The 26833-nt window shown below is 34.2% G+C and overlaps 1 protein-coding gene across 5 annotated transcripts in view; it reads left to right on the forward strand.

Moving 5' to 3' along the window:
* CNKSR2 (connector enhancer of kinase suppressor of Ras 2) overlaps positions 1-26833 on the forward strand; it is a gene marked incomplete at both ends in the record, with an annotated part of 254832 nt that overhangs the window by 79522 nt on the left and 148477 nt on the right. For all 5 annotated transcript variants that reach the window (XM_082864886.1, XM_082864885.1, XM_082864887.1 and 2 more), the window contains one exon: positions 16823-16864. In XM_082864886.1, coding sequence (XP_082721012.1) covers positions 16823-16864 — 42 coding nt within the window. The remainder of the gene's footprint in view (positions 1-16822; positions 16865-26833) is intronic.

Below are 26833 nucleotides of genomic sequence, written 5' to 3' on the forward strand. Positions count from 1 at the left end.
CTTTTTTGTTTATTTAAAAAAAATTTTAATTTAATTTGTAAGTAAACTTTTTATTTTGAGATAGTTGTAGATTCACATGCAATTGTAAAATGAAGACTTCCTTTTAAAATTCAAGTTCTGCTGATATACTCTTACCTGAAATGGTCCCTTCTAAATTATATATTATAAAATGTTCTTGTGTTTTCTCATGGGCTTGCTCGTTTTTCATCCTTTTAAGACTCATTTTTCCATGTCCTTGAGTATCACTGATTTTCTGGATAGTGTTTGAAACATACTTCTTTCCCTTACCATTCCCAGCTTAAAGTTAGACAAAAAAAAAAGGGTCAATAGTCTTTCACCTAAGATGGTTATAAATAATTTTTGAGAAGAAAAAATACAAAGAAAAGAGAAATTTTAGAAACCTTTCTAAAAACATCAATCTATTTTAAATATGTGATTTTTTACCTACTGCATGGTCAACAGTTTCCTTTCCCACCCTCTAAAATTTGAAGAAACAGCATGTACTGTTCAAAACATCTTAACTGAGAGAATCTTCACTGAGAACTGGAAGTTTTTTTAGATGTTGAAAGAGAGCTTTTATGGTCCTAGCTTGTATTCGTTCCATTGATGTTGTATGCCATCTGTGTAAAGGTTTGTATGTAGCACACTCTATACTCCTCTAATTTCTATATTTTTTTATATTATAAAAGCAGTGTAATATGCTTTATAGAAAAATTTAGAGTAATGAAAAGAAAAAAAACATTGCTTGTAATCTTTCCACCCAAAAAAAACGCCTGTTATCATTTTGCTTGTTTTACTTGCCATTTTGTCTGTTTTCATCCATATACACATATATATTTTCAAAATGGTCTTTTTCATTTAGTATTGTGCCATAATTTTTTTAATTTTACTGCATAGTTATTAGGTCTTTTGTCCTTTAAAAAAGTTTATAAAATAATAATACTCATTAATTTAAAAAATACAGAAAACCATAAAGAAGAATAGTTACTGTCATCCCAACTTAAGCACCAGAAACAACTGTGCCACTGCTTTGGTCTTTCCTCTAATAAATATCTTTACTTAAGTTGTTATTCTGATTTTATGACAGTTCATTTGTTTGATTTTTTTTTCCATATTTACCTGTCTGATGTATTTTGTTCCTTTCTAACTCTTTGTTCAAGAAAATGGAAAAAATAGTCTTCAAAGGTCAATAGTGGAAATGGTTCGTTTTGATGGACATCTTCCTCTAAATTATGTGTGTGTGTGCTTTCTACTCATTTTTGTTACCTTTACACCATTTTAAATACATATCAGTAAAAGTAAACTATTTATGAGTTATTATTTAAATATACATTTTTAAATAAAAATGTAAGTGAACATATTGAGTATATAACCCTTTTAAAAAAATATTCCTGCTTGAATTTGATTTAACCTGTTTTATCTTAATTGGGTTGTTATTTACTCAAGGTAAATACCCAAGAAAAAATAAGAGCTTTTTTAGGACTTAATTGAACTGGTATTTGTGGTTTAAATTGTTAGGGCATGTATTTATAAATAGCAAAAAATTAAAATAAAAGATTACACAATTTTGTAAAAATAGCCTTAGAAATGATTTTTTTTGTGTTTTATTAAGGATTTAAGCAAGAAAATTTGGCCTATGAGTTTATTGACAGTACTATCATATTTTACTTTATTATGTTTTATCTATATGAATATTACGTCCTTTACCTTCCTAGTTGACACTTTATATTATTTACTCTTAACTTTTATGGCAAAATAGATTAGTGAGCTTTGATATAAAGTAGATCTGAATTCATTATGGCTCTGCTCTTTACAAACTGTATGAACTTGGACAGATTACTTCATATCTCTGATAACTGTGTCTTTATTTGTAAAGTGGATCACCAACCACCTTGTTGGATTATTGTAGGTGAATTTATGTGAATATTGGAAATTGATCGAGTTCATGATCTGGCATTTTAGTGGGTGCTTAATAAATGGCAATTTTAGTTACCTTGTATAGCAAAAGATCTTTGGAAACTCTCTCAGTTAGTTTGTTGTTTCACACAAAATTTAAAGGAGTAATTCTCTGCTTACTTTTGGTACTGAGAGGCAATGAAGAAAGACCTGTTTCTACAATGAGTGATTTTTTATAAAGAATTTTGGTTTAATTTCGGGTGATTTTAGAATTTAAGGCAAATTGGTAACTATATATGTTTCATATTCTGGATGATATTTTGAAATGTCCATGTTCAAATGGAATACAGAAATTAATTTTGGTTACTTGTGAATTTGCCATCCCTATCCACATATTCAAGCAACCTAGAGTTGAAAATGGAAAACTCAAAATTTGTAAAGGTAAAAGGCTAGTGTATAATTAATAGTCAGTCTTACAGAATGTGTGTTGTAATAGGGATATTAAGATTCAAGTAGTAGTGAAGTACATGTAAAGTTCTAAAATGGGGATATAAATTATACTGGGGTAGGCAGGCTATATTCTGTGGTTCATGTAGTAAGTATTAAACCATATGAAAGCTCAGCCAGGATAGTCTATCATTCATCTCAAACACAGCTTTAAATATTATTTTTGTTGTATTTTCAGGGTTAGTGTTTAAGCCTTCCTGAATCAGACATTCTAGGTGACCTGAAAAATGGACTTGGGCTCTTGGGATTTGAAACTGGTACATTTCAGACCAAAAACGAGGACAAACTTTATATGTAATTTTTAAACAATATGAATTACATTACTTAGCATACCTGTTGAAGTCAATATGAAAGATACTGTTTTTTTTATTTTATATTTAAGCAATATATTTTAGTTCAATACTCAGTCCTTTAAGTTTTCTTCAGTTGTTTCGGTTGATGATGAATAAGCAAAGCCATTATCTTTTTAAACTTTTCTTTATAATCCTAACGTAATGAATCAGGAGTTAGATATAGAACTATTAGGCACAGTACCCAGATAGCTTGAGGACTATTTTTCTGAAGACAAATATAAAACTAAAAACATATAGAGGGCTTCCCTGGTGGCGCAGTGGTTGGGAGTCCGCCTGCCGAGGCGGGGGACACGGGTTCGTGCCCCGGTCCGGGAGGATCCCACATGCCGCGGAGCGGCTGGACCCCTGGGCCATAGCCACTGAGCCTGCGCGTCCGGAGCCTGTGCTTCGCAACGGGAGAGGCCACAACAGTGAGAGGCCCGCGTACCGCAAAAAAACAAACAAACAAAAAAACATATAGAATTTGCAAAGCTGAGATCATGCTGTGTATATATGTCTGTATCCCTTTGAAGGCCTAGAATATAGCATTATAATCTGAATAGATATAAATACACAAACAGAGAGAAAGAGAAATCCTCATTCTTGATTTAAAAAAAAAACATGATTATTGGTAGCTGCAAATTTTCTGAAGGCTCAGACTGAAAGGTAAAGAACAGTGACGAAATTATTACATGATAATAAGACTTTAGGAAAGCATCTTTCTGACACTTTTTTTGTGAAAAATAACTTTAAAACTTACTATATATTATATGAAAATGAAATAGGCTGTTTTTATAGGTTTATTCTTTTACAAACCTAGACTATATTGCATGTTATCTGAGCATCTTACCAAAACACTTTTAAAGATGTAGATAGTATCACCATTAATAATAACAGAAGAACTAGATGTGTGGTGTAGTATACTAATTAAATTCTTTTAGATAGCAAATGACAGGATACTGTTTCTCAGACATCTGTTTTGTCACTATTACATTTCTAAATTTATGTAATATTATATATATACACAAAAGAATGCATGTCATATATATGTTTTGAAGCATAAGAATAATCAGATACTCATAAATTGGCCATTTAATTTACTAACTAGAACATTACCAACATTGTCTTAGTTATAACTGTGCTCCTCCCCATCTCATTACCCTGCCTCTTCTCAGGGTTTTTTTTTTTTTTTTTTTTCATAAAATAGTTGCATACATTTTCTAAACATCTCATTTAGTTATGCTTGTCTTTGTGCTTTATAAAAATAGTATCACTCTGCATATTACTTTTTTCACTTGATGTATTTCTGAACTCATTCATGTTTTGTTTAGTCACTGTAGTTCATTCACTTTCACTTCATATAATACTTAATTGTGTGTATATACTCCAATGTGTATCCATTCTCCTGACCATGAATATTTGGATATATACTTACATTTAGTTATGTATGTAAGAGAGTAATTGCTGGCTTATACAGTATACACATGCTCATCTTTACAAATGTACCACATCCTGTTCCCAAAGTTTTATTGCTTATTTATGTAATGTACTTTCATTGTCTTCCTACCTTCTGAATTACTATATTTTGTCTTATTATGCAGTTCACCTTTTGACAGGCTTTTAAAATTTTCTCACAAAGACTCCAAGAAGATAGAACTTTTACCATTATTGCTATATTATATATAAGGAAACAGATGTAGAAAGATGGGTTAGGTGATTCTTAACCCTTGTAGGTGGTCAGTTTTTCAGAAGAGAATCCCTGATATGCTCCCATTTGTAATGTATTGTGATGATTCTTTTTAAAGAATCAAGCCAAAAGTAATACTAATCCATTTAAGAAAAGATTTGCAGTGGTGAATGCAAGTTGTCTGCCTTTTGCACCTCTGTGTCTCCAGTGCCTGGCAAATAAATGTTGAAAGAATGAAAGGATTAATTTTCCCCATAAAATTTCACGTAAAAAAGGGTTACAGGATTTTAAATGTAGCTGCTTTAACTGATTCTGATGCTGATGAAAACCTGAGAGAGAACTAAACAGAGTTGATAAAATCCAGGTATATCATGATTATTACAGATACAAAATTAGTCCTTAAAATTTTAAGGCTGCTTCTTCCTATTTCTTCTCATTTTAATGCTTGTAACTCCAGGGAGATGAGTTGGGAGAGACAGTGGTGATGGCACCAGTCTCCTTGTGAAACTGGTAATGAGCTAGTGAACTGGGGAGGGGAGGGGAAAGGAATTATTGTGGAGAGGATCAGAAGCTTGGAGGGGAGGGCTGGTTTTGGAGCTAAAAAAGGTTCCTATTACTGTCCAGTCTGCTTCCCACCCTCCCCAAATAAATCCATGTGTGCATTTCCGAGTAGCATTTAGAATGCTTTTGTAGCTTAAAAATTCCAATTTTGATCTGATAGCAAATTTAGAAACCTGAGCCCTAAAGGAATATAGAACATGATGTTACTGGACTATGCAGTGCCATAGCAGGAGTTATCAAAGTACCTAAAGGGAAAAATCAAAAGGTTTGATTAGGTAACTTTATTAGTTCTGGTTCTGCAAATATTTTCTTGTGTATCTTGCTCTTATTTAAGTGCTATCTGCAAAGTTTTTAATGCCTTTTGAAATGTCTACCCTAGCACTATTCAGCAGTTATTAATACCATAACTATTAATTTCCTTTTCAGTGTCTCACTGTTTTCCACAGCCCTCCTCACGCCACTAAATATCTCACTAGGCCTCCTGTTTCCTCCCATTTAAACTGTCTGCACAAATGTTCTCCTGCCCTGTCTCCCCACAAAGATTCTGAACTGCCTTTTAAAATTGAAATGTATTTGGCCCTTGGCTCTTCTGTTCATCTTTTTAACCCCTCCCTCAAACCACATCATCTGGATAAATCCTATTCCTTATGACATTTAAAAAGTATTAGCAAGAAAAAAAGGGCTATATAAAGTGTAATAGGCAGGCGATAGTATCATTAGTATTTTGAGGTTGGCAAAATGCTTTTACAACATGTTATCAGATTTGTTCCTCACAATAATCAGGTGAAGTAGGTAGACCAGATGTCATCCCAATTTTGTAAATGAGTAAATGGAATTTTAGAGAGGGACCATGACATAGTCAGTTAGTGACATGGCCAGGACTCAGATCCAGGTGCTTTGACATGGTTTTCATACTTCTTGCTCATTGTTTCGCAAGTTTGGCCTCATCTTAGAATCAAGTAAAGAACTCTTTATTTAAAAACACTGATATCTGGGTCCCATCCAAGACCTATTAAATTAGACTCTCTGTGGTGGGGTTGTAATCAGTATTTTTTAAATGATGCCTCAGTTGATTCTAATGTGGAGCCAAAGTTGATAACAACCGTGATATAGTCACACTTTACTGGTTTAGTATGAGATGAACGTGAGATGGGAAGAAAATGTATGTGATCAAGAACAGTGTTTACCAATGGTTGGTCCATGGACCATGATTCACCCAGGGAAGCTTGCTAAACATGCATATTCCCTGGACTTCATCACAGCACAGTATGAATGACTGAGAACTATGGATCAGGAGGTTCAACTATTGATAGGTGATATCAACCCAGAGCCCACACTTTTATAAAAGAGACTAGTTAACGTTTTGAATTTACAACTGTAGTTATCAATTCATAGTCTATCTGTGCCGTACATGCATATCCAAAGGGATTAGACTTGTCCTTTGAAACATCAAATATAAGTTATTAACAAAAATGGTCATTGTGCATTTGTAATAAGGGGAGAACCAGTGCTAGAAACTAATGTGGTGTCAACAGACAGAGGCAGGAACTAGAGTTACTAAAACAAGAAGGAATAATAATAACATTTTTAGCATTTATTATGAATTATATTATGCCTTACATGGATTATATCATTGAATCATTACACGAAATCTATGACATAGATTTTCATACTTACATAAGATGAATGCAGCAAATCAAAGAAAATATAGAGCTACTAGTTACAGGCACTGGTTTTCTGAGGCATTTTGCCCTGCTGCTGAAGTAGTTTTTAATAACCCAGGCCTCTTGGGTTGGGTCAGAATAACCACCAACATCAGATAGGTAATTCAGATGAAATTAGGCCCTAACACAAGTGAAATAATGGATTGAAATTGTAATTGATAGTGGCAGATTGAAGAACTGGTCAGAATTAAGTAATTATGCAAGTGAGCATGAATCAAACTTAAAAAAATGAGGCAAAAATTCTCTAAAATACAAGATGGGAAAAGACTAGATTTGCATGAAGGTAGCAGAATGTAGTCTGAGGTTAATTGTGAATTACATTGTGTGAGGAGTGATATAGCACCTCATATTTCCTGAAATGAAGAGGTATGGTATGTAAAATTCATAGAGTAGTTACTGCATTAAACTCTGCGTTGGTTAGGTCTTCATTTGCTTGAGTGTTCTGTATTTCCCTCTTTTATGGAGGATTGTATCAGTCAAAGTAAGCTAGATTATGCTGTACTAACAACCTGAAAATGTTAGTGGCTTTTAATAATACTCATGTCCAGTGGTCATGTTCCATGTCCATCCTGGGTTGCTATAGCTGTTCTCCACATCCTCTTCACTTCAGAGCTCAGAGTAGCCTCTTCTTGAACACTGCTGGCAGAGGGAAAAGAGAGCATGGTGAACTATGTACTGGTTCTTAAAGTTTCTGCGTGGAAATAAGACATAGCACTTCGGCTCACATTTTGTTGAACAAAGTAAGTCATAGATCCATGGCCAACATCAGTGGCTCCAGGAAGTTTACTTTTCCTTTAAAAAAAGAAAGTATATATTTAGAAATCATAATACAAATCTGCTACAGTAATGAATCTCTAAAAAATTCCAATATAGCATTATACCAGAATTTTAAGGACAACAATGTTTATTTGAATATAAGGAAAGAGACAATAAAATTAGGTGCTGAAATTTTAAATATCAAGAAAACAGCTTGGTAAAGGTTGAATTTGAAGAATTTCTTATTTTCCCTCAATGGTGTGTTTGTATGCATGTGTGTGTCTCTTGGTATTTTAAGTATAATCTACTGGAATATGGGGTGGTAGGTTTGGTGGGAGGGGGAGACTTCTCGAATTTTTTCAAAGCATAAAATTCTGCCTTATAATCATTCAGTGTTATGACTAGGAAACACTAAATGGATACTGATTTTGTGTAATATCTATTGTGAAGGTGTACCACGTTAAGCCTAGATTTGAGCTAATAGTATTACTCGGACAGTTTAGTATTGTCTAGGATTTAAATATCTTATCATCATCAGTGATCTATAAATATTTATTGAGTGCCCAGGTAAGTGGCACTTTTTCATATGTTGGACACAGTTACTGAAAAGAAATGGTTTCATTTTGTCCAAGAAAGTGCATTCTAAGTAGATAAAAAGGACAAAGATACATGAGCTTAAGGAGTTTTGTAAACTAATACTTAGAATTTGTTTCACATATACTATAACTTCCATTTATTTTCTGGCAGCCAAGTGTATGATGTTGAATTGAAGAATTAATGTTTAATTCATATGTTTATTTGTAATGGGGTGTGGTATTTATCTTTGCTTGAACTCTTTAGTTGAATTTGTCACAAGGGAAAAATTGTCTCCCAATTTTAGACCCTATAGATTTTCTTTTCATTGTGATATGTTAGATGGTCATTACAGTAAGTAACTTGAACATGTGGAAGCTAGAGAGACTTACAAAGAAATTTTAGCTTCATTGAATGAATATAAAATTCTTGATATCTTTTGCATAATATGAATCTTCATGCTGAGAAAGGCCCAATTATTTTTGTTGAAAATATCTGCTGAGATCATGCAGATTAAAGTTTAAAACCAAACTCATGTTTAAAGTTATTTTAAAACTGTGAAACTCTATTTTTGTACAAAATAGTATGAAGAGACTAAGATAGCAGTTAGTTTTGTTTTAAAAATATGGCTTTAAAAGTTTCATTTTTTACATGTAACCTATAAAACCAGTGTTAAATATTTACTGTGGAATATGAAAATAGAGAATTAATGGAAGAAAATAATCATAACTGATAAATTCACATTTTATTTATAGAGTGTCAGAGCACCTTGAGAAATTAAAGAGACAGTGCAGTTGAATATAAGATTCCTTCTTTGAAAATATTGACAATCTAATGGGAAAGACTAAGACTAACATATAGATTACTGATGGAAACATAAAATATGTACAGTTAGTAGTTATCTGATTGGCCATTCAAAATCATTTAGGTCTTGACTCAAGACATGCAGAATAAACAAACTTGGTTCATAATGGGGATTAACTCATTCACTGCCCCTTCAAGTTGTCACAACAAAGCTATTAAAGTTACAGGATCACAATCTCACTCTAATGAGTTTTCTAGTCAATGGTACATTGACTTGACATTTTTACTTTTTATGCCTTTTGACAGTTCAATCTTGAAAAGCCTCAGTGGTTTTTGGATTTGTTGGAGAGCCACTTAGACGCTGAAAAACACAATCAGACTCACTTCTGCTTGTACCCCCAAGTCTCTATATGCTAAAAGATTAGTTTCCACACCCTTTCAACTGTTGGAACATTAGTCTTTCATTGTCAAGTGGAAGGCGAGAGTGATTAGAGAGTCAAATGGGGTTTCATTTTAGATGACCTCCTGGGGGAGAACTGGAGCAGTATTTTGAAGAGGAATATGATCCAAGATGCAGAAGAATATGGTTATGTTCACCAACAGAAAGACTAGGATGGCCTCTAAGGTCGTGCCCACTCACACATTCTCCTCCCATTCTTTGTTAATTGCACTTTTTATGTTACAACTTGTAACCTTATTTAACCTAATGAAAATCTTAGCCAATTCTTTTAAAAACTGGTCATTTTAAAATTTCAACAGATACCATCCTTCATGAACATTCTTCTTCTCATTCCAAAATCACATCAGAAAGACTAACAAGTATGTGGTCATTGAGTCAGTCACAACAGTGAAGGGATTGCCAAGGAGGTAGTTGTGGGGTTATTGTACCTCTGCCTTGTTTGCCAATGACATTTATCTGAAATTAGAATGAAACTATGGCGTTTTGATAACACGTTCAGGAAGGATGTCGATGCCTGTCTATTCACCGTGGACATTCTTCTTTGTACTCGGGACACTCAGTCAGCTTTCTGTCTCTGATGAATCTTAATTTAGTTTGGACTTTTATCTTTCATCCATTGCAAATCTTTTATCACTGGCACTGCTTTCTCTGTGCCCACAAAGCTATGTGATGGGTACTTTGGATTCATTTTCATGCTTTTCCATATATTACCTTACAAAGAGAATTGGTGTCATTGTACTGTGTGGCTACTGTAGATGTCATAGTAGACTGGAATCTGCCCTTTGCTGAAGGAAAAAAAACTGAAGGATCTGGTTAATGACTGGGAATTAAATCCCTTTATGTTTTCTTCCCAGATATTGCTCTTACTGTTATTTGTTTCTTGGTAAATGGCTTCTCCAACTGTTGGATGGACTATAGTATATTTCTCTAGACCTGCACTGCTGTCTAACATGGTCACCACTAGCTGCATGTGGCAATTTTGGGGGGTTTTTTGGCCGCACCTCGCGTCTTGCGGGGTCTTAGTTCCCCGACCAGGGATTGAACCTGGGCCACAGCAGTGAAAGGGCAGAGTCCTAACCACTGTACTGCCTGGGAATTCCTTGCATGTAGTAGTTGAAATGTAAATTTAATTAAAATTAAGTAAAATTATAAATTCAGTTCCTCATTTGCACTAGCCACATTTCAAGTGCTTAATAGCCACACATGTCTAATGACTATTGAATTAGATAGCACAGACATAGAATATATTATTATAACTCTATTATCACTATAAGTTGTATTAGATATGTCTCTGTAACACCACTTTCTCCATTTACTCCTGACCACACAACTAACTCTTCCTCCATCTGGCTCTTAAACATAAGCATTGTCTGATCTTGTCCTTAGCTATCTTCTCACTACACGTATTCTTTTTTGATGAATTCATTGTTGTTTGTTTTTCTTGTACCTTTAATTGTCTGTTTAATGTAAATATTTCCCAGATCTGGTTGTATTCTAGATCCACTTCAGCTTTTTCAGCTACTTGCTGGACAGTTTTGTGTATGTCCTCTCAGCAACTTCTAATTTTATATGCCCAAAATAGAATTATTTTATTCTCCCTAAATTCTCTCCTCCTATCATCTCTACAGTGTTATTCGTCCATTAGCCCTGGGGTAATGTTTAACTTTCCTCTCCCCATTATTCTCTGTATCTAATGAATCCGTCGCCCAGTTCACTCATTCCTGGCTACATGTATGTCATCCACCTCTCCTCATCTCCCCTTCCACCATCATAACCTCAATTCAAGTCCTAATTACATATCACATTTTCTATTGAAAAATTATTCCGACTGACCTCCCTGCCTCCAGCCTTTCTCCCTTCCGAATCCATGCCTTCTTCCTCATCATTTTCGTAAAACATACGTTTGATCACATACTTCCCATACTCACACATCCGTGAGCCCTCCCTTGTAGCAGAGTCAAGAGCATACTTATTCATCCTCCCTAGAGTTGAAATGTCTACTTGGTATGTCTAGAAAGGTACACAACTTTCCAGGTCTCTTCCATCTGAGACCTGGCACCAAAGTTACTCCTGTAACTAAAGGAAAGGAACAAGAGGAAAGGAACTATGAGAAAAGGAACAAGAGATGTCTTTTTGAGTTGTTAAGCTAGACCATAGAGTTTGAACTCTGCTCCCACCCCACCCCACCTCACCCCTGTATCCCCCCAGCACACACACACACACACACACACACACGCTTATCATTCACATTGCTGTTTAACACCAACCATGGCACTAGGTAAGCTACCCTGACTTCAACCTCACCCAAATGAAAGTCACAAGAAATTGTCAATCGACTGAGTTAAGTCTTTGCTACCCTAATAGAATGGGTCTTCAAAATAGATTGTTATACAAAAATAAAGCTTTTATTCCCTTTAAAACAACAAAATTCCTCCAGCCTATCATTAGTAGCTCTCCACAATATGACATGTTTTTCTAAGCTTTCTTTCTCACTGCACTCACCCCACATACCTTACACTCTAGCCAAATTGGTCTGTTTACTCCTGATTGTGCCTTTGTTCAGTGTGTTCACATAATTTGGAACAATCTTTCCTCATGAACCCCCAATTTCCAGATTTAAAAGCTATTTAAGACCAGCTAAAATATCATCTCTTCCAGAAGGTCATTCCAGAGTTAACAAGTAAGGATTTATCTCCTTTTTAGGGGGATCTTCTGTTAGCATTTATCTTGTTTACGTTGTATTATTATTTGAATAGTTTCACCTACTTCTCTACTAAATAATGAAATAATGGCCAAGGACCAAGTTTAATTTATCTTTGATCACACAATAGTCCCTGACAGTGAATTGCATTTAGAAGATGCGAAAAAAAAATTGTAAGCAAAGCAATATTTTTTATATTATTTGTATAAATGTACTATAATATATGTACTAAAAAGATACAGATGAAAATTTATAGCATTTATAGTTATAAAGTTCCATGGAATAGTATATAACATTAGAGATATACACTATTTCTCTTCACTCTCTCTTTATGTATTCAATATTAATAACTTCTGTACTGTTCTTGTGACTATCTATAATACACAGTTGATGAGAAATATTACTTGTACTGAGCATCCTAATCCCCAGGTGACAAAGTATTCAACATTTATGGTAAAATATTTGATGGAATTTTTTAATGTATTCTGCTCAGTATAGCAACTGGATCATTGTTTCACAGAAAGGGTAACTGATTATGATCCTGTGTGGGTGATCTTATTTTGCTAAGAAAAAAAGGGATCAAAACTGAAGAAACACTCCTCTTTTTTATGAATATTGTCATATTAGGAATTTGGGGCATTTAAATGTGCATCACATGGTTTGTATAAGCATTATATGTAAAAAGGATAAAGAAGAAATGCAAGTGTTATTTTGCATGTACAGTAAAAGACAGCATGAGCTACTGAAGAAAATTCCTGGGAGTATATAGTGGCATAGCTCTAAATCCAATTTTAAAAATCTAAATTTAATCCTAACCTAAAAATAACTAGAACGTCAGAGGTGTGCCTTTTCATAGTATGAATAAGTTCATAAAATGGAGATTTCTCCCTATGCAGTGCGATTTTATTTTTAAAACTTGGGGGTATGACCTTTTGGGGAAAGATTTGGCCCTAAGTGGTAACAAAACCCACACTTCAGAAGCAAATATTTTAAAATCACAATTTGATGGAAATAAAATAACTTACTGATAAGATGACTCCCTCAAAGTACCTAGGGCTGTATAAATATTTAGCACGATAAAATGAACTCCAAGAAATGATAGCTTAACTAAATAGAACATAGTCATTTAGTTTCTATTCTTCTCCCTAATACAAAGCAGCAGGTTAATATGTGCTTTTTGTGTTGTTCTGCTTTATTGTTTTGTTTTTTTTATGCTGTGTCTCAACCTTTGTGAAAGCCTTTGGTTTTCAATAATGAAGAGGCATTCTGGCTGAAAGAAGGTAGAGATACAGACAAGTAGAAGCAGTATTCAAAGTAGTAAGCTATTTAAAGAGAAATAAGTTTACTAGCAGGAAAAAAGAAAAACCAATCAATAAATTGGGGGAACGTGTAACCAAAACACAAAGCTCTGAGAAGCTGAGAACTGTTTAGAGTGAGCTAGCAGATACTGTTTTTAAAGCAGTTTACTGTTTTATGGATTCTATGTATTTGATCATTTTTGGTTTGATTTGGTTTGGTATTCTTCTATCACATGATATCCTATGAAATAGAATACGTGTTTCTCAAAATATTATCTTTATCAAAATCATCTTGAGGACCCGTACTCTGGATCTACTGAATCTCTATTTCTGGGGATGGACCTGGGGATCAGCATTTTAACCCACTCCCCGAGTGATTCTCACATGTATACAGAAGTAAAATCTGAAAAATCACTGCAGTAGCTTAACTGTGTTTGGGTGTACTTTCATTGCTTTTGCAGTAATGCCTTTATTTTCTTTGCCTAAAGGACCTACTTTTTCTAAGACCCAATTAAAAGCCACCTTTCCTGATTTTTTTAAGGCAAAGTTAGTTGTTTCCTCCTCTACTTCCCCAGCCCCATGATCCTGCCTTTATTATAGTAATTATTGGTGTCCCAAAAGTCTTAGTGCATATTTAAGCTTTAATAACTTCACATATATAAATATGGTACAAACATCATTTGAATTTTAATTATTTCAATTTCTTTTACAATCATTTAGTTTTATATCAAATGGTAAGTTTTTAATTTTAATATTTGTATGTGACAGTTTTTTAGACCCATGGAAATACTCGGCCACCTTAGTCACCGGATGTAGCTCCCTTAGACTTTATCTTGTGGGGTCATCTCAAGTATGCATCAGTGCTTCATTCTTTGAATAATACTAAGGCCAGGATCACAAATGTAATCCTTTTAGTCACTGAGGAGGAGCAGCTGATGAAAGTTTTTACAAAGTTTGAAATTTGACTTGCACAATGTATAGCCCAATACAGTGGTTTTGTTGAATTTTAATAAGAAATATATTAATATTTTTAAATTTTAAATAATTGACCTTTCATATGTTGATTTGTGTAACTTCATGGCATTTATACTTCTAAAGTTATTGAAACTTAAAACTGCATGAAGACGGTAGAATTCTACATATTTTAACTTATTTGTGTGAATGCCTATCTCCTTAAACTGCATTTCTCTAAGCCATGTTTTATTCATCCTTACATCCTTAACACAGAAGATTAATATTTGCTGAATCAAGAGGAAAAGTACATCTATTATACATTATCCAATTGGTTTAATATATTCAATATTATTAAACTGTTACTAAATATATTTAGATACATTTAGTATATGTAAAATTTAGCTTCAAACATATTAATATACTTAATATTTAGTAATATTTACTGTTTCCATCCATTACAGTTATCCTTTTAGATGCTCAAATTGCTCCATCTCTGGCCAGTGAGAATCTCTTCATGTTGGCTTCTGAGTCCTACTGACACAATACTCGTAGTCTTTAATAGCTTCTTTCTATCTTGTATCACAATATAATCCATGCTCCTCTTGTACAGTTCCTATCCCAGATCTGGTATTAGCCATTTTCCAGGAAGGCTTGGGAAATGGTATTTGAAGACCACCAACTGTGGGGAGTTCATTTATTACTAAATTGGTCATTGTTTCTATGCTTTTTCAGTGGACAGAGCTAAGAGAAGCATACAAACATACATACATACATAATACATCAAGAGACTCTGAGGTTTTTACTTAACTTCTTATATATGTATCTGCTTTCTCCCATGCTAAAATTACTTACCAATGTCACCAAGAGTGATAGAATGATACTGTCATATAACTGTTCAATTGCTTCATCCTATAAAACACACACAACAGTTTCAACAAAACAGTAACAGAATAACAACACTACTACCAACAATATGGTTACTGAAAATAGTATAAGATTTTGGTTAACAGTTCTTTTTCTTATATCATACTAGGGATGTACAAGTAGAGTATATTTTAAAGAGACTTGAAATAGTTACTCTGTGTGATTATTCTATCACTAGCAGAATATTCATTTAGATCATATTTACTTTTTTCCTTGAGAAGAATCCCTTTGAAGTTTGAACATTTAATCATATCCTCTGATTCTAGGAAGGTAGGTAATTAATGAAACTTGCATCCATTACAGCTGAAGCTAGCTGTAGAGGCAGCATGGGGAAACTGGGCAACTTCCCAGCTTTTCCCAAATCGTCTCTTCCCAGTGTAATTGTGTTTGAAGTTAATTCTGTAAAATTGGACTCTTCCAAATTCAGATGTAAGTACAAATGCACTTTCCAAATATAAATGTTTTATCTACACCTTGGCTCCTCTGTACACATAATTCATAGTTAATTATTAAGAGTTGACTTTATATGAGTATATAGACACAGATATGATGGTGTTTGCAGCAAACTTCTCCTTTGGTACAGAATGGCAAGGCCCAATCCTTAAGTATTTCTATTAGTTTGTGAAATGAATTAGGCCAAATTTAACTTTAAAATTTTTGGCCCGATAAGAATATGTACTTCTTCTGACAAGGTATTGTGGTGAAGTGGCATTACCAAAAGCTATGTTGAGTAAGATTCCTTTGTGTCAAAATTAAATTCAGGGGAAAAAATGACGTGGATTCTCATTCCTCGAAATATGCAGTGTTGTGGAATATGGATATTTTTTTCAAAGTTAGATAGCCAAATAATAATTAGTTAACTTTATATTTTAACATAAAAGTAATTAGTTTAAAATTTTTAAATGATATAGAGCAACAATAATTCATACTTAAAATGTTTTTATCATTTACTGTATGCCAGATAGTGCTAAGCCATTTATTTCATTTCCTCATTTGATTCTCACACATCCTTATTGGTTTACTTATAATATCATGCCCATTTTATAAAGTCCTTGAGTAAACTGAACCATAGAAACACGAAGTTTCTAAGCAAAGATCATTTTGCTGTATTACTGCTTATTGTAAGTCTAGCAATTGCAGATGAAAAGACAATGGTGAATTTTTAAAAATAATTTTTTTGTAATTTCAGGAACTCAAATTTAGGCAAGAACTATAAACTTGATATTCATTAGTAGCATATATCAATTTTAAGTGCATAATAAAACTGTATTTAATATCTTGCAGTAAAGTATTTTTGAGATTTTTGATATGACTATTGAAATAAGTACTAGTGTTTTTCTTAATGTTCCAATCTATAATAAATCAGTATTTGAAATGTTGGAAATATTTCAACAAAATACATTTATCACATGTAGAAGTTTAGACAGGAAATGATTATAGTAATTTTTCCAATATTTGTTTTTATATCTATTCAATGTATATTATCCTTTATTATGTGTGTTTAAAATTAGTAAAATTAGAAAACACAGTTAAGCAAAAATTAAAGTATCCCTGTAACTGACCATCAGAGCTAACCAATGTAAATATATTAGTTAAAAGGAATGCTTGATTTTTTAAAATTAATGTATATGTTTCTTATTTTTAGGATTGTACTGTATATGAAACAGAGAATAAAATTCTTCATGTGGTAAGTATACTTGGATTTATTTTCACCTTTGTTACAAAATATGTATTCCTTTGTTTAACTCGCTATTAAGTAAAAAGCTACAGCCTATAAAAAAGTGAGCCCTGTATATTTTATAGGAAAAGTACAAAAAGATCAAAACATAACAGGTTATATTAGTTATAACCATTCTATTGTAACTTAATAGAAAAATATGACACAGTACTTTAAGATTGTAGTATGTAGCAAGGTTAAAATGCAATAAAGAATCTAGAGAAAAGGAAATTTGAAATAAGAATTTTTCACTCTTGACCTGTGACAAAAAGAGATCAAAGTATTTGGTTGTATAACAGAGATAATTTACCTCTGTTGTCATTTGGATGAAGTACTTCATAAAATAATCAAACTGCCTTTACTCTGATTCTGTGTTTACCAACCTTCTAAATTTTAACTTGGCCATATTTATTGAATCAATTCATGACTTTGCATGTGTTTCATTTTATTACTAGAAATACTGAGTATGAGTACATTATACTTTGTAGAAAGGCATCTTCTTTCTTCTTAATGAAGTTTGCTGGTTTTCTTTTTTTTAATAAATTTATTTATTGTATTTATTTACCTTTGGCTGCATTGGGTCTTCATTGCTACACACTGGCTTTCTCTAGTTGTGATGAGCAGGAGCTACTCTTCGTTGAGGTGCACGGGCTTCTGATTGCGGTGGCTTCTCTTGTTGCAGAGTATAGGCTCTAGGCACGCGGGCTTCAGTAATTGTGGCATGTGGGCTCAGTAGTTGTGGCTCACGGGCCCTAGAGCACAGGCTCAGTAGTGGCGCACAGGCTTAGTTGCTCCACAGCATGTGGGATCTTCCCGGACCAGGGCTTGAACCCGTGTCCCCTGCGTTGGCAGGCAGATTCTTAACCACTGCGCCACCAGGGAAGCCCTTGCTGCTGCTTTTCTTTGTTAATCCATTTCTTGGTTAACGCTCATCTGCCCTAATAACTTCACCTCTATTAGAGATGAGTGACAGCATAAATAACATTGAAGAAGTTTAGAAATAAATGCAATATATTTACTTTGGCGATTTTGCATTTCAGCTAGTGAGAATTTAAAGATCTTGTCTGATAATGATTGAGACAGTGGATTGCATTAACCAATCAATTCAGCTCAGAAAGCACTTGTATTTTCATGTTATTATTCTCCTGCCCTTCCTGGCCTTTTTACGCAAGGATGGCCCAGCCTTCACTAGAAGGTTGTATACTTGTGTATTACTTTTCTAACAGTAAGAATTATTTTTTAAAAATAATAAAATAGTATAGTATTCCACTTGGTATGTAATGCTGGGATACTTTATTTATTTATCTATTTATTTTTGAAGCATAGTTAACTTTACAGTGGAATACTTTCTTTAAAACAAAATTTTCAGAAAAGTCTCTTTCTACGTTTCCTGTAATATAGAAGAAATCACTTGGAGTCTAAAAATCTGTGTCTGAATCCTAGTTCTATCACTTTCTATCTCAGTGACCTTAGTCAAGTGATTTAACATTTTTTGAGCTTTTGCTCTTTTTTAAGGTAAATTTTAACAATTAAAAAAAAATTACTAAGATAAAATTATGTTAGTTCCAGGTATACAGCATAATGATTCAATATTTGTAAGAGACTTTGTTCTTAATATGTAAGGTATGTGTACTCATATAACCTAGTAGAGATTACAGTAGCTTGAGATATGCACTAGAACATAAACCGCCTCAGACCAGACCCAATATCTTTATTTTGTCTGGAAGGTAAGGGAGGCATTTGTCAAGAGGAAGGAGAACTTATCACTTATGAAAACCTGCTCTATCCTAGGAATTCCAGAGGCAGTACAAGCATCAGAGTGTTCTTCAATACCTGGGCAAACTGAGATAGCTCAGGAAAGTTGTGAGGTGTGTCTTTTCCTGACATAGATCTCTATTTAAAGATGAGTAAAGAAAAAGAATGGGAAAGAGAAGAGGAAGTATCCTCTCATATATTAGAAGAAAATCTTTCCCCATGAAGTAAGTTTATTAAGAACATCTATTTAATATTCTCAATAAGAACTAAAAGAACATTGTTTTATTAAAATAGAATACCATACTATAAAGAAGGTAAGGCCACTTTAAACTGAGCATAATATGGACTAAGAAAACAGTCTCTAAAACTCAGAACATGGAAAAAGAAATTAAACCATGCTGAAAGCAGCAAAAAGCAGACTGGATATTGAAGAAAATTGAAACAGTGAGACACAAGATAAACTTTAATGATGCTCAGTTATTTAGTAAATTACTGAAAAGACAAAAAATGAGAGAAGATAATAGCTATGGAGTATAGATTATGGATAACCCACCTTCAATTAATTGTTAGTTTCTAAGAAAGAAAGTAATAGGAAACAAAGATATAATAGAATAATTTAGAAATAGAAATAGGGAAATTTGGATTACTCAACAAAGTCAGAAAATGTGTTGGGAAGATAACAGCTTCAACAACAAATGAACTTATATACAAAACAGAAATAGAACCACAGACATAGAAAACAAACTTATGGTTACCAAAGGGGAAAGGTGGGGGGAAGGATAAATTAGGAGTTTGGGATTAACATATACACACTACTGTATATAAAATAGGTAACCAACAAGGACCTCCTGTATAGCACAGAGAACTATACTCAATATTTTGTAATAACCTGTAAGGGAAAAGAATCTGAAAAAAATAGATATAAATGTGTGTATAGCTGAATCACTCTGCTGTACACCTGAAACTAACACATCATTGTAAATCAACTATACTTCAATTTAAAAAAAGAAAAATTTCAAGATATTTTCTGTAACATTTTACAATTTCTATGGCAAGAAGCAACTTTACATTCATTCAACCAGTGGCAAGAGAGAGATGTGAGGTTTTGACTTCAAAGAAACAAATTTTAGAGTGTATTCACATATTTACTCTGAAACCCTAACTGCCAGAAGACAATGGAACAAAATCCATAAGCCTTTGAAGCAAAACTGTTTATATCTAACTAAATTATCATTCACAAGTGAAAGCAATAAAAAGATATTTTTAGATCAGCAAGATCAGTAAAGGACCATTTTGAAAAGTATACTTGAATATGTTTACCAAATAAATGAAACAAAAGTTGAATTCCAGGATAGGAAGGTTGTGGTAGCAAAGGCCTGAAGGTGAACAACGAAACCAGATGAGATGGTGTCTTAGTTCGTTCCCGCTGCTTTAACAAAAATACAGTAGACTGGGTGGCTTAAACAACAAACATTTTTCACTCTTCTGGAGGCTAGGCTGTCCAAGATCAGGGCACCAGTAGATTTGGTGTCTAGTGAGGGCCTGTTCCCTGATTCATAGAGGGTCTTCACATGGTGGAAGAGGCAAGGGGAGCTCTGTGGGGTTTCTTTTATAACGACTCTAATCCCATTCAAGAAGGCTTCAAACTCATGACCCAGTTACCTCTCAAAGGCTCCACTTGCAGATACCATCACACTAGGGATTAGGTTTCAGCATATGAATTTGGGGGGGATACAAACTTTGAGTCTATAACAGATGGAGAGGAATAAAAAAGTATATGAGTTCTAACTACTATTTTTTAAATGAGGGTTTTTAATGATAAATCAAAAATATAATGCAAATATCATTGAATTTATGTATTTTTTAAAGAGACAAGCTCTGTATTTCTAAATTAAACCACAAAGACTACCATTACTTTCCAGTGGCAGTTATCCTCAGAAAACAAGGATTTCCTGTAAAACTAATGAAATACAAATTTTCACCGATCAATTCATAAACACAAATACACATGCTAACACACACTAAAAATATCCAAATGCTGGTGAGAATCTGAAGAAATTAGAATGGACACACCGTATTGCTAGGCATGTACGTTCATAAAACCTTTTTAAGTTTTAGTCAATTTCAAGGCTCAAAAACATTAATACTGTACTAACATTTATGTAGTGTTTAACATATGCCTTAGGCACTATTTTAAATGCTCGGTATAAACTAACTCATTTGGTCCTCATAACAACCTTCTGAGGTAGGTATTATTACTATCATCTCCATTTTACAGATGAGGAAACGGAAGCATAAAGAGGTTAGATGACTTTTGCCAAGTGACACAGTTGGTCTGGCCCCAGAGTCCATATTCCTATACTATCTTGGGAATCTAGTCTAAAAATAAATTCTAAAACATAATAGCGTTTTCTGTAGAAAGAGTTTATAGCAGAATTATATGTAATAATGAAAAATAGGCAATAATAGGTTAATGCTTCAGTAAACTATGGTGCATTCACAGGATTAAATATTCTATTTAATACTATTTGAAGTTGTATTTGTGAATATATGATTTATGAATAAATTATCCATAAATAAATAAATGAATATACCAAAAATATTTTGTGACAATATTAATGGAAACATTCTAAATGATAATGTTAAGTAAAAACCAGATTCAAAGCATTATAAACACAGAATAAATCACCATTGAAAATTGAAAAAGAAAATATTCAATATTAATATTTACTGTGTTTATTTGGTAAGATGATAGCTGATGTTTTTTGTTTGTTCATTTCAAATGTCCTCCCAAGTTTCTTCAGTTAGTTTATGTTACTTTTATAATTTCTCATTATAAAAGTAAGTATTTATTATGTTTATAATCCTGATGGCCTTGAATGGATAGTTTTATTCTCTACATAATGAAATAGTCAAAAGAAACTTGGACAATCCATAGGTTACATTTCCTGTTCAGCTTTTTTATCTTTAAAATTGGAGAGAGTTGTTTATGAGAAAGTAGTAGACTCTGAGGACCAAAAAGCTGGGTAGAAAAGAGGGTTGGTTGGTTTCAGTGGTAGACAGAGATGTCCATCAATATGAAATGTGAGAATGAATAAAAGGAGACTGGGCAGCTTGGGTTTCCTTGGAATTTGCCATTAAATATAATGGGACAGATGGCAGAGTGTGACCATAAAGGACAAGAGGAAATGCAGATATCAATGTACTATATATCTGAATGCTTGTCACCTGATGATAAAGAGGAATATATTTCACCTCTCTTGATTTGATATTTCCCTCTCAGTTAGGCTTTGTCGCTGATTTTGTGTTCCCTGGCATGCTGGAGCCCATCTGTTTTTGCTCTGCACAGATCCTTGTTTTATACAGGAAATCAGATGCAGGGAATCTGGAGTTCTCTTCAGTTCTCTACCCTACTTTCCCCTTACTGCCACCTTTCACTACAATCTTTGAATCTGGAGAGAGAAGCATTGCCGAGAAGCCATTTCAGACCTTGTGCTTTAGCAGACTTATTCTGCTTGTCACAGCTCTGCTGCTCTCGCTGGTGAACCGCGAACACTTGTCAGCTTTGATAAGCTCATGGAAATCCCAGGCCAGGCATTGATCATTAAAGTCACATTGTTTAAATCAGATTGTACTGAACTCAAATACACCTTTTACATTAACCAACAGTGTGATCTTGTATATGGCACTTGCTTTGTGCTAGCATTTTATCCTCATCGTTTTTATAAAGATAATGAGAGTAATAAATAATGTAAATGCCTATTTTATTATTTTAGTGTTAACACTATCTTTTCGTTGTGTAGTACTTTACAGTTTACAGGGTATTTTCATGAATGCTCTCTCTTCTCTCTTCTCTCTTCTCTCTTTTCTCTCCAAGCTATTTTTTTCATTATTTATTTAGATTTGATCATGAATTAGGCTTGTTTTGGCTTGTTAACTATTTGTTTCATTTCATGAAAATTTTGTGTGTACTTTTTTCCTTCCTTTAAGTGTATGCGTTCTTTACTCTGAAGCTCCATTTGGGTTGAGATTATTGTTCCTTCTCCGCTATCTAGACTAGAAATGGCTAAAACCGCATAGAACCAACAGTTAGGTTAAGAGAAGAGCCTGGAGGAGAAAATTAGAAGGTCATTTTAGACTTTGCCCCACCATCTATATCATATCATTTATGTAAGCATAGTTTCCCTCTTCTAATCTCCCAAAACCTTGCAGATGTAAGTACTAGGGCAGCAGCATGCCCCATAATAAAAGTCATCATATTAATATTTTATCTTTAGAGATTTCTTGAAAACAGTGGCGGTCTAATTACTTTATAAAAATAATCTTATTTTGGTCCCTGAAGCTGTGAAATGGCAGCTTTGCCAATTATAGACGCTTCTCTTAAAGCTGTGATCTTGGGCCATTGCAAACTGAATGTTTTTGTATGGTTGACATTTTGGTTGTAACTGTAGCATTTGAACATACAAATTATGGTCAGTCTCATTGAAACATGAATTGTAATACTGAGTTTTGTAGATATAAAGCATTAGGATGCTTCTTTGTTTGAAAGTTAATGTGACCCTTCTATTTTGGCCCCCTTCACTGTCTTTGTGGTCAATGTAAAGAAGCACGCTAACTCTATTACCAAAATAGGCCTTGATTTCTTGAGTGTCGTATTAGATTATCTTCAGGTTTTGGCAGTTTGGTGCTTTATTGCTTTATAAATTTTTTAACTGTAAATTAAGTTCTCCACAACTGATGTCTTGTGCAGGAATGAAGACATCCAGATAGAATATGATGGAATTAGAAGTTGTTTGTCTTTTATGGGACAAAAAAAAATGTGTGTATACTAATGGGAATGTAACCACACATAAAAAAATCAAAATAATCTGTTTTCACTGTCTTTTTAGTGTGTCTTTATGATTTGGATAGACAGTATGTAAGTTGGTATATTATGGATGTTTTTGCTAATATCACATTTGCTGAAAACATTATGCATTGTAAAATGCTTTCATATTCAGATTGACTCAGAGTGTACAATCCTCACTCTCAAAGAGTGTTCATTTTAGTTGTTGAGTCAAGTGAGGCTGAGTAATGTAACAGAAAGAGCAGCAATTTGAGAGTTAAAAAGATTTTGTGTCCTGACCCCATTCTGGCACTTACTAGCTGTGAACAAACTAAATTAGCCTTTCTGATTACGCTGGGGGATTGGAGTGTCTGTGATTTCAAAGGTCTAAATGCCATAAATCTTTGGTGACTAACTCACAAGATCAGTAGAAAACAGTATGACCACATAAAAGAGAGAAATTTGGGGCTTCCCTGTTGGCACAGTGGTTGGGAGTCCGCCTGCCAATGCAGGGGACACGGGTTCGTGCCCCGGTCTGGGAGGATCCCACATGCCGCGGAGCAGCTGAGCCCGTGAGCCATGGCCACTGAGCCTGCGCGTCTGGAGCCTGTGCTCCGCAACGGGAGAGGACACAACAGTGAGAGGCCCGCGTACCAGAAAAAAAAAAAAGAGAGAGAGAGAAATTGAAGGACTATCTTAATCTAAGACCATTCTTTATGTGATCAAAGACACTATGGATTTTTAAAAACTATAGTTATTGTTACTATAAATGTAAAGATTTCTTCAAAAAGATAATTGAATCAGTCTGGAGATGAATATCACATGGTAACTTAAACAAGGGAAGTTTAATCTAAATAATTACTAAACTGTGATAGAAGAGTACCGATATAGATGTAAAGAGACTCTAAAGCATGCCCTAGGACTGGGGGAGAGTACCCAAGGAAGGACAGCTTGAGGTGGACACCTTCCCCCACACTGAGGGTCAGAAATCATTAGAACAGTCAGGTTGCGGCTTCATTGAGTTGCCTAAACCAGAGCTGGCCCAGACAAGCAGGAAACAACCTTCCAGGATACAGGCAAGTGATGCTGGCAGGAGAGCTCAGAGAGAGAGCGGGGTGCTGACGTGGGTATGAGGCTGAGAGGGCCACAGAATGGTGGTCACTGAGCCCAGACTGAGGCTGTGAGGTCACTGAGGGACTGCATAGTCTGGGCATCATGGATGTCCCCACACACGTGTATCACTGATGGACCTTGTAGCAGAAGCAAGAAAAAGCAAAACACTGCCCAAAGGGAAGAGAAGCCTCCTTCTCCCTGCAGTATCCCTCCAGCACCCTCTACTGGCACAAACTTAACACTGTCCTTTCTGGGAAGTAGATATATTTGAAGAGACCTGCCTGTCATCATAGAGGAAACACTGAAGGGTGAATTTGGAGCTGAGAACCAGTAAACTAATAACTGGTACAATGCAATTAGCTCTTTTCTCCATAAAATCGTATATGGAAACTTTGAATTTCTCTACTATATGTAAAGAAATTGCTCCCAGGTCTCTGCTATTTGTTCCCTATTTGCCCATAAGCTGTATATATAGTGCCTGGATTTTCCAGAAGCTCATCCAATCATAATGAACAGCTTCACTCTTGCTGTTTGAATCTAAAGTAAAATTAAATCATCTTCCTAATAACCTACATCTTATTCGAGCCACTAATATGTCCAGACCCTTGTTAATCTTGAGCCTGGAAAGTAGTGTGCCCACGAATGAGTACTCCTCTCATCTGTCTGGGGACTCCCTGCAAGCCTGCCTGGCTCTGCTTCCTGCCCCTGAGAGAGCAGGCAAATAGGGTAGAGATTTTCCCAGATCCAGTTCTGGTTTCCAGCTGACTGTTTCCCTATCAGAAATCAAAGGAGCAATGGAGGCTCTTGTCCCACCTTTAATTCAGACCAGGATGTCTCAGGAAGGTAGTTGGAAGTTGGAAGTGTCATGCGTCCACTTCTTGCTCATCAATGTAGGTGCACATTTGGGACTGATGTTCTCTCACTGTTTCGTACTGACTTCATCATTCTTAGATGATTATTATTTTAAAGTGTTATTGCTTCTTTTCCGTGATCAGGAACACAAGGTTAATGTCAGTGATGTTAAGGACAAAGCCAAATACATCACCAGAAACACTGTCCCGGGTTGAGAAATCCTTGAGCATAGCAGTGGCATTTGAATCATGGAGCAGATACCCAGTGATTGTTGAATGAATGCATGGCTTAATGAAGCAGTGGTGGTGGTGATTTCTTTCCGTTTTGCTAATTGTTTTGTTGTGTTTTTTCCCCACCATCAGAGTTTGAAAGCTAAAGGGATTGCAGACTTTTCCAGGCCTTGTTGGAGCAAAGTTCATATGACCTTTATTATTTATTTGCAAATATAGTTGCTTTCTGAAGCTATTTGAAACTCTTTAATCTTTGCTGTGTACAAATATAATTTTTACATGGGTTTAAAGTTGAAATTTTACTCTGTTGTATTAGTTTTTTAAGTTTAAAAAACTGTCTATTCAATTCTCTTTACTCATATGAGCAAGAAATTCTTCCTGTGTTGGGGAATATGTATGTAGATTAATACTTTTAAATATCAATTTAAATTCTCTTTATCAATTTTGCCCTTTCAGATTTACCTGTGATTGTTCACTCCTGTGTCTTTTTTTAAAATTTTTATTTTATGTTGCAGTATAGTTGATTTACAATGTTGTGTTAGTTTCGGATGTACAGCAAAGTGATTCATTTTTTTCTTTTTCTTTTTCCCATTTAGGTCATAAATAAATGGGAAAAAAACCATTCTTTTTCCCATTTAGGTCATAATAGAACATTGAGTGGAGCTCCCTGTGCTATACAGTAGGTTTAGGGTACCATTATAATTAGAAATGCAAAATTGCTAGCTCAACAGAGATCTGGCAAGTACTACAAATACTGTATTTCTGAATGAGGCTTATATAATTTAGAGTTCTCACTATTTAATATGGAATAAATTTGCACTATTTTCTAAAAACAAAGCCTCTCTTGTTCACCAAAGATGATGCAAATATCCTGCTCAGTTGGCACAGAGTTGTGTGATTTATAATACTGAATTATACTAATATATAAACCAAACAATAAAATATGTTCTGTCCTCTGGACTATTTTAATTGAACTATTATTTATATCAATAACTTTTAATATGTACACACTATTTATCAAAATGAAACTTTTGTTATTGTTTTCCAGGTTACTGATAAGAAACCTGGATTATTTAAGCTATACTTAAATTGTAGCTTTCACATCATTCTTGCCATCTTAAAATGCATATTCATCTGTTTATTGTTTCCTCAGTTCATCTTGGT

This window comes from Leucopleurus acutus (assembly GCF_964270905.1).
Source record: "Leucopleurus acutus genome assembly, chromosome: X".
Taxonomy (NCBI): domain Eukaryota; kingdom Metazoa; phylum Chordata; class Mammalia; order Artiodactyla; family Delphinidae; genus Leucopleurus; species Leucopleurus acutus.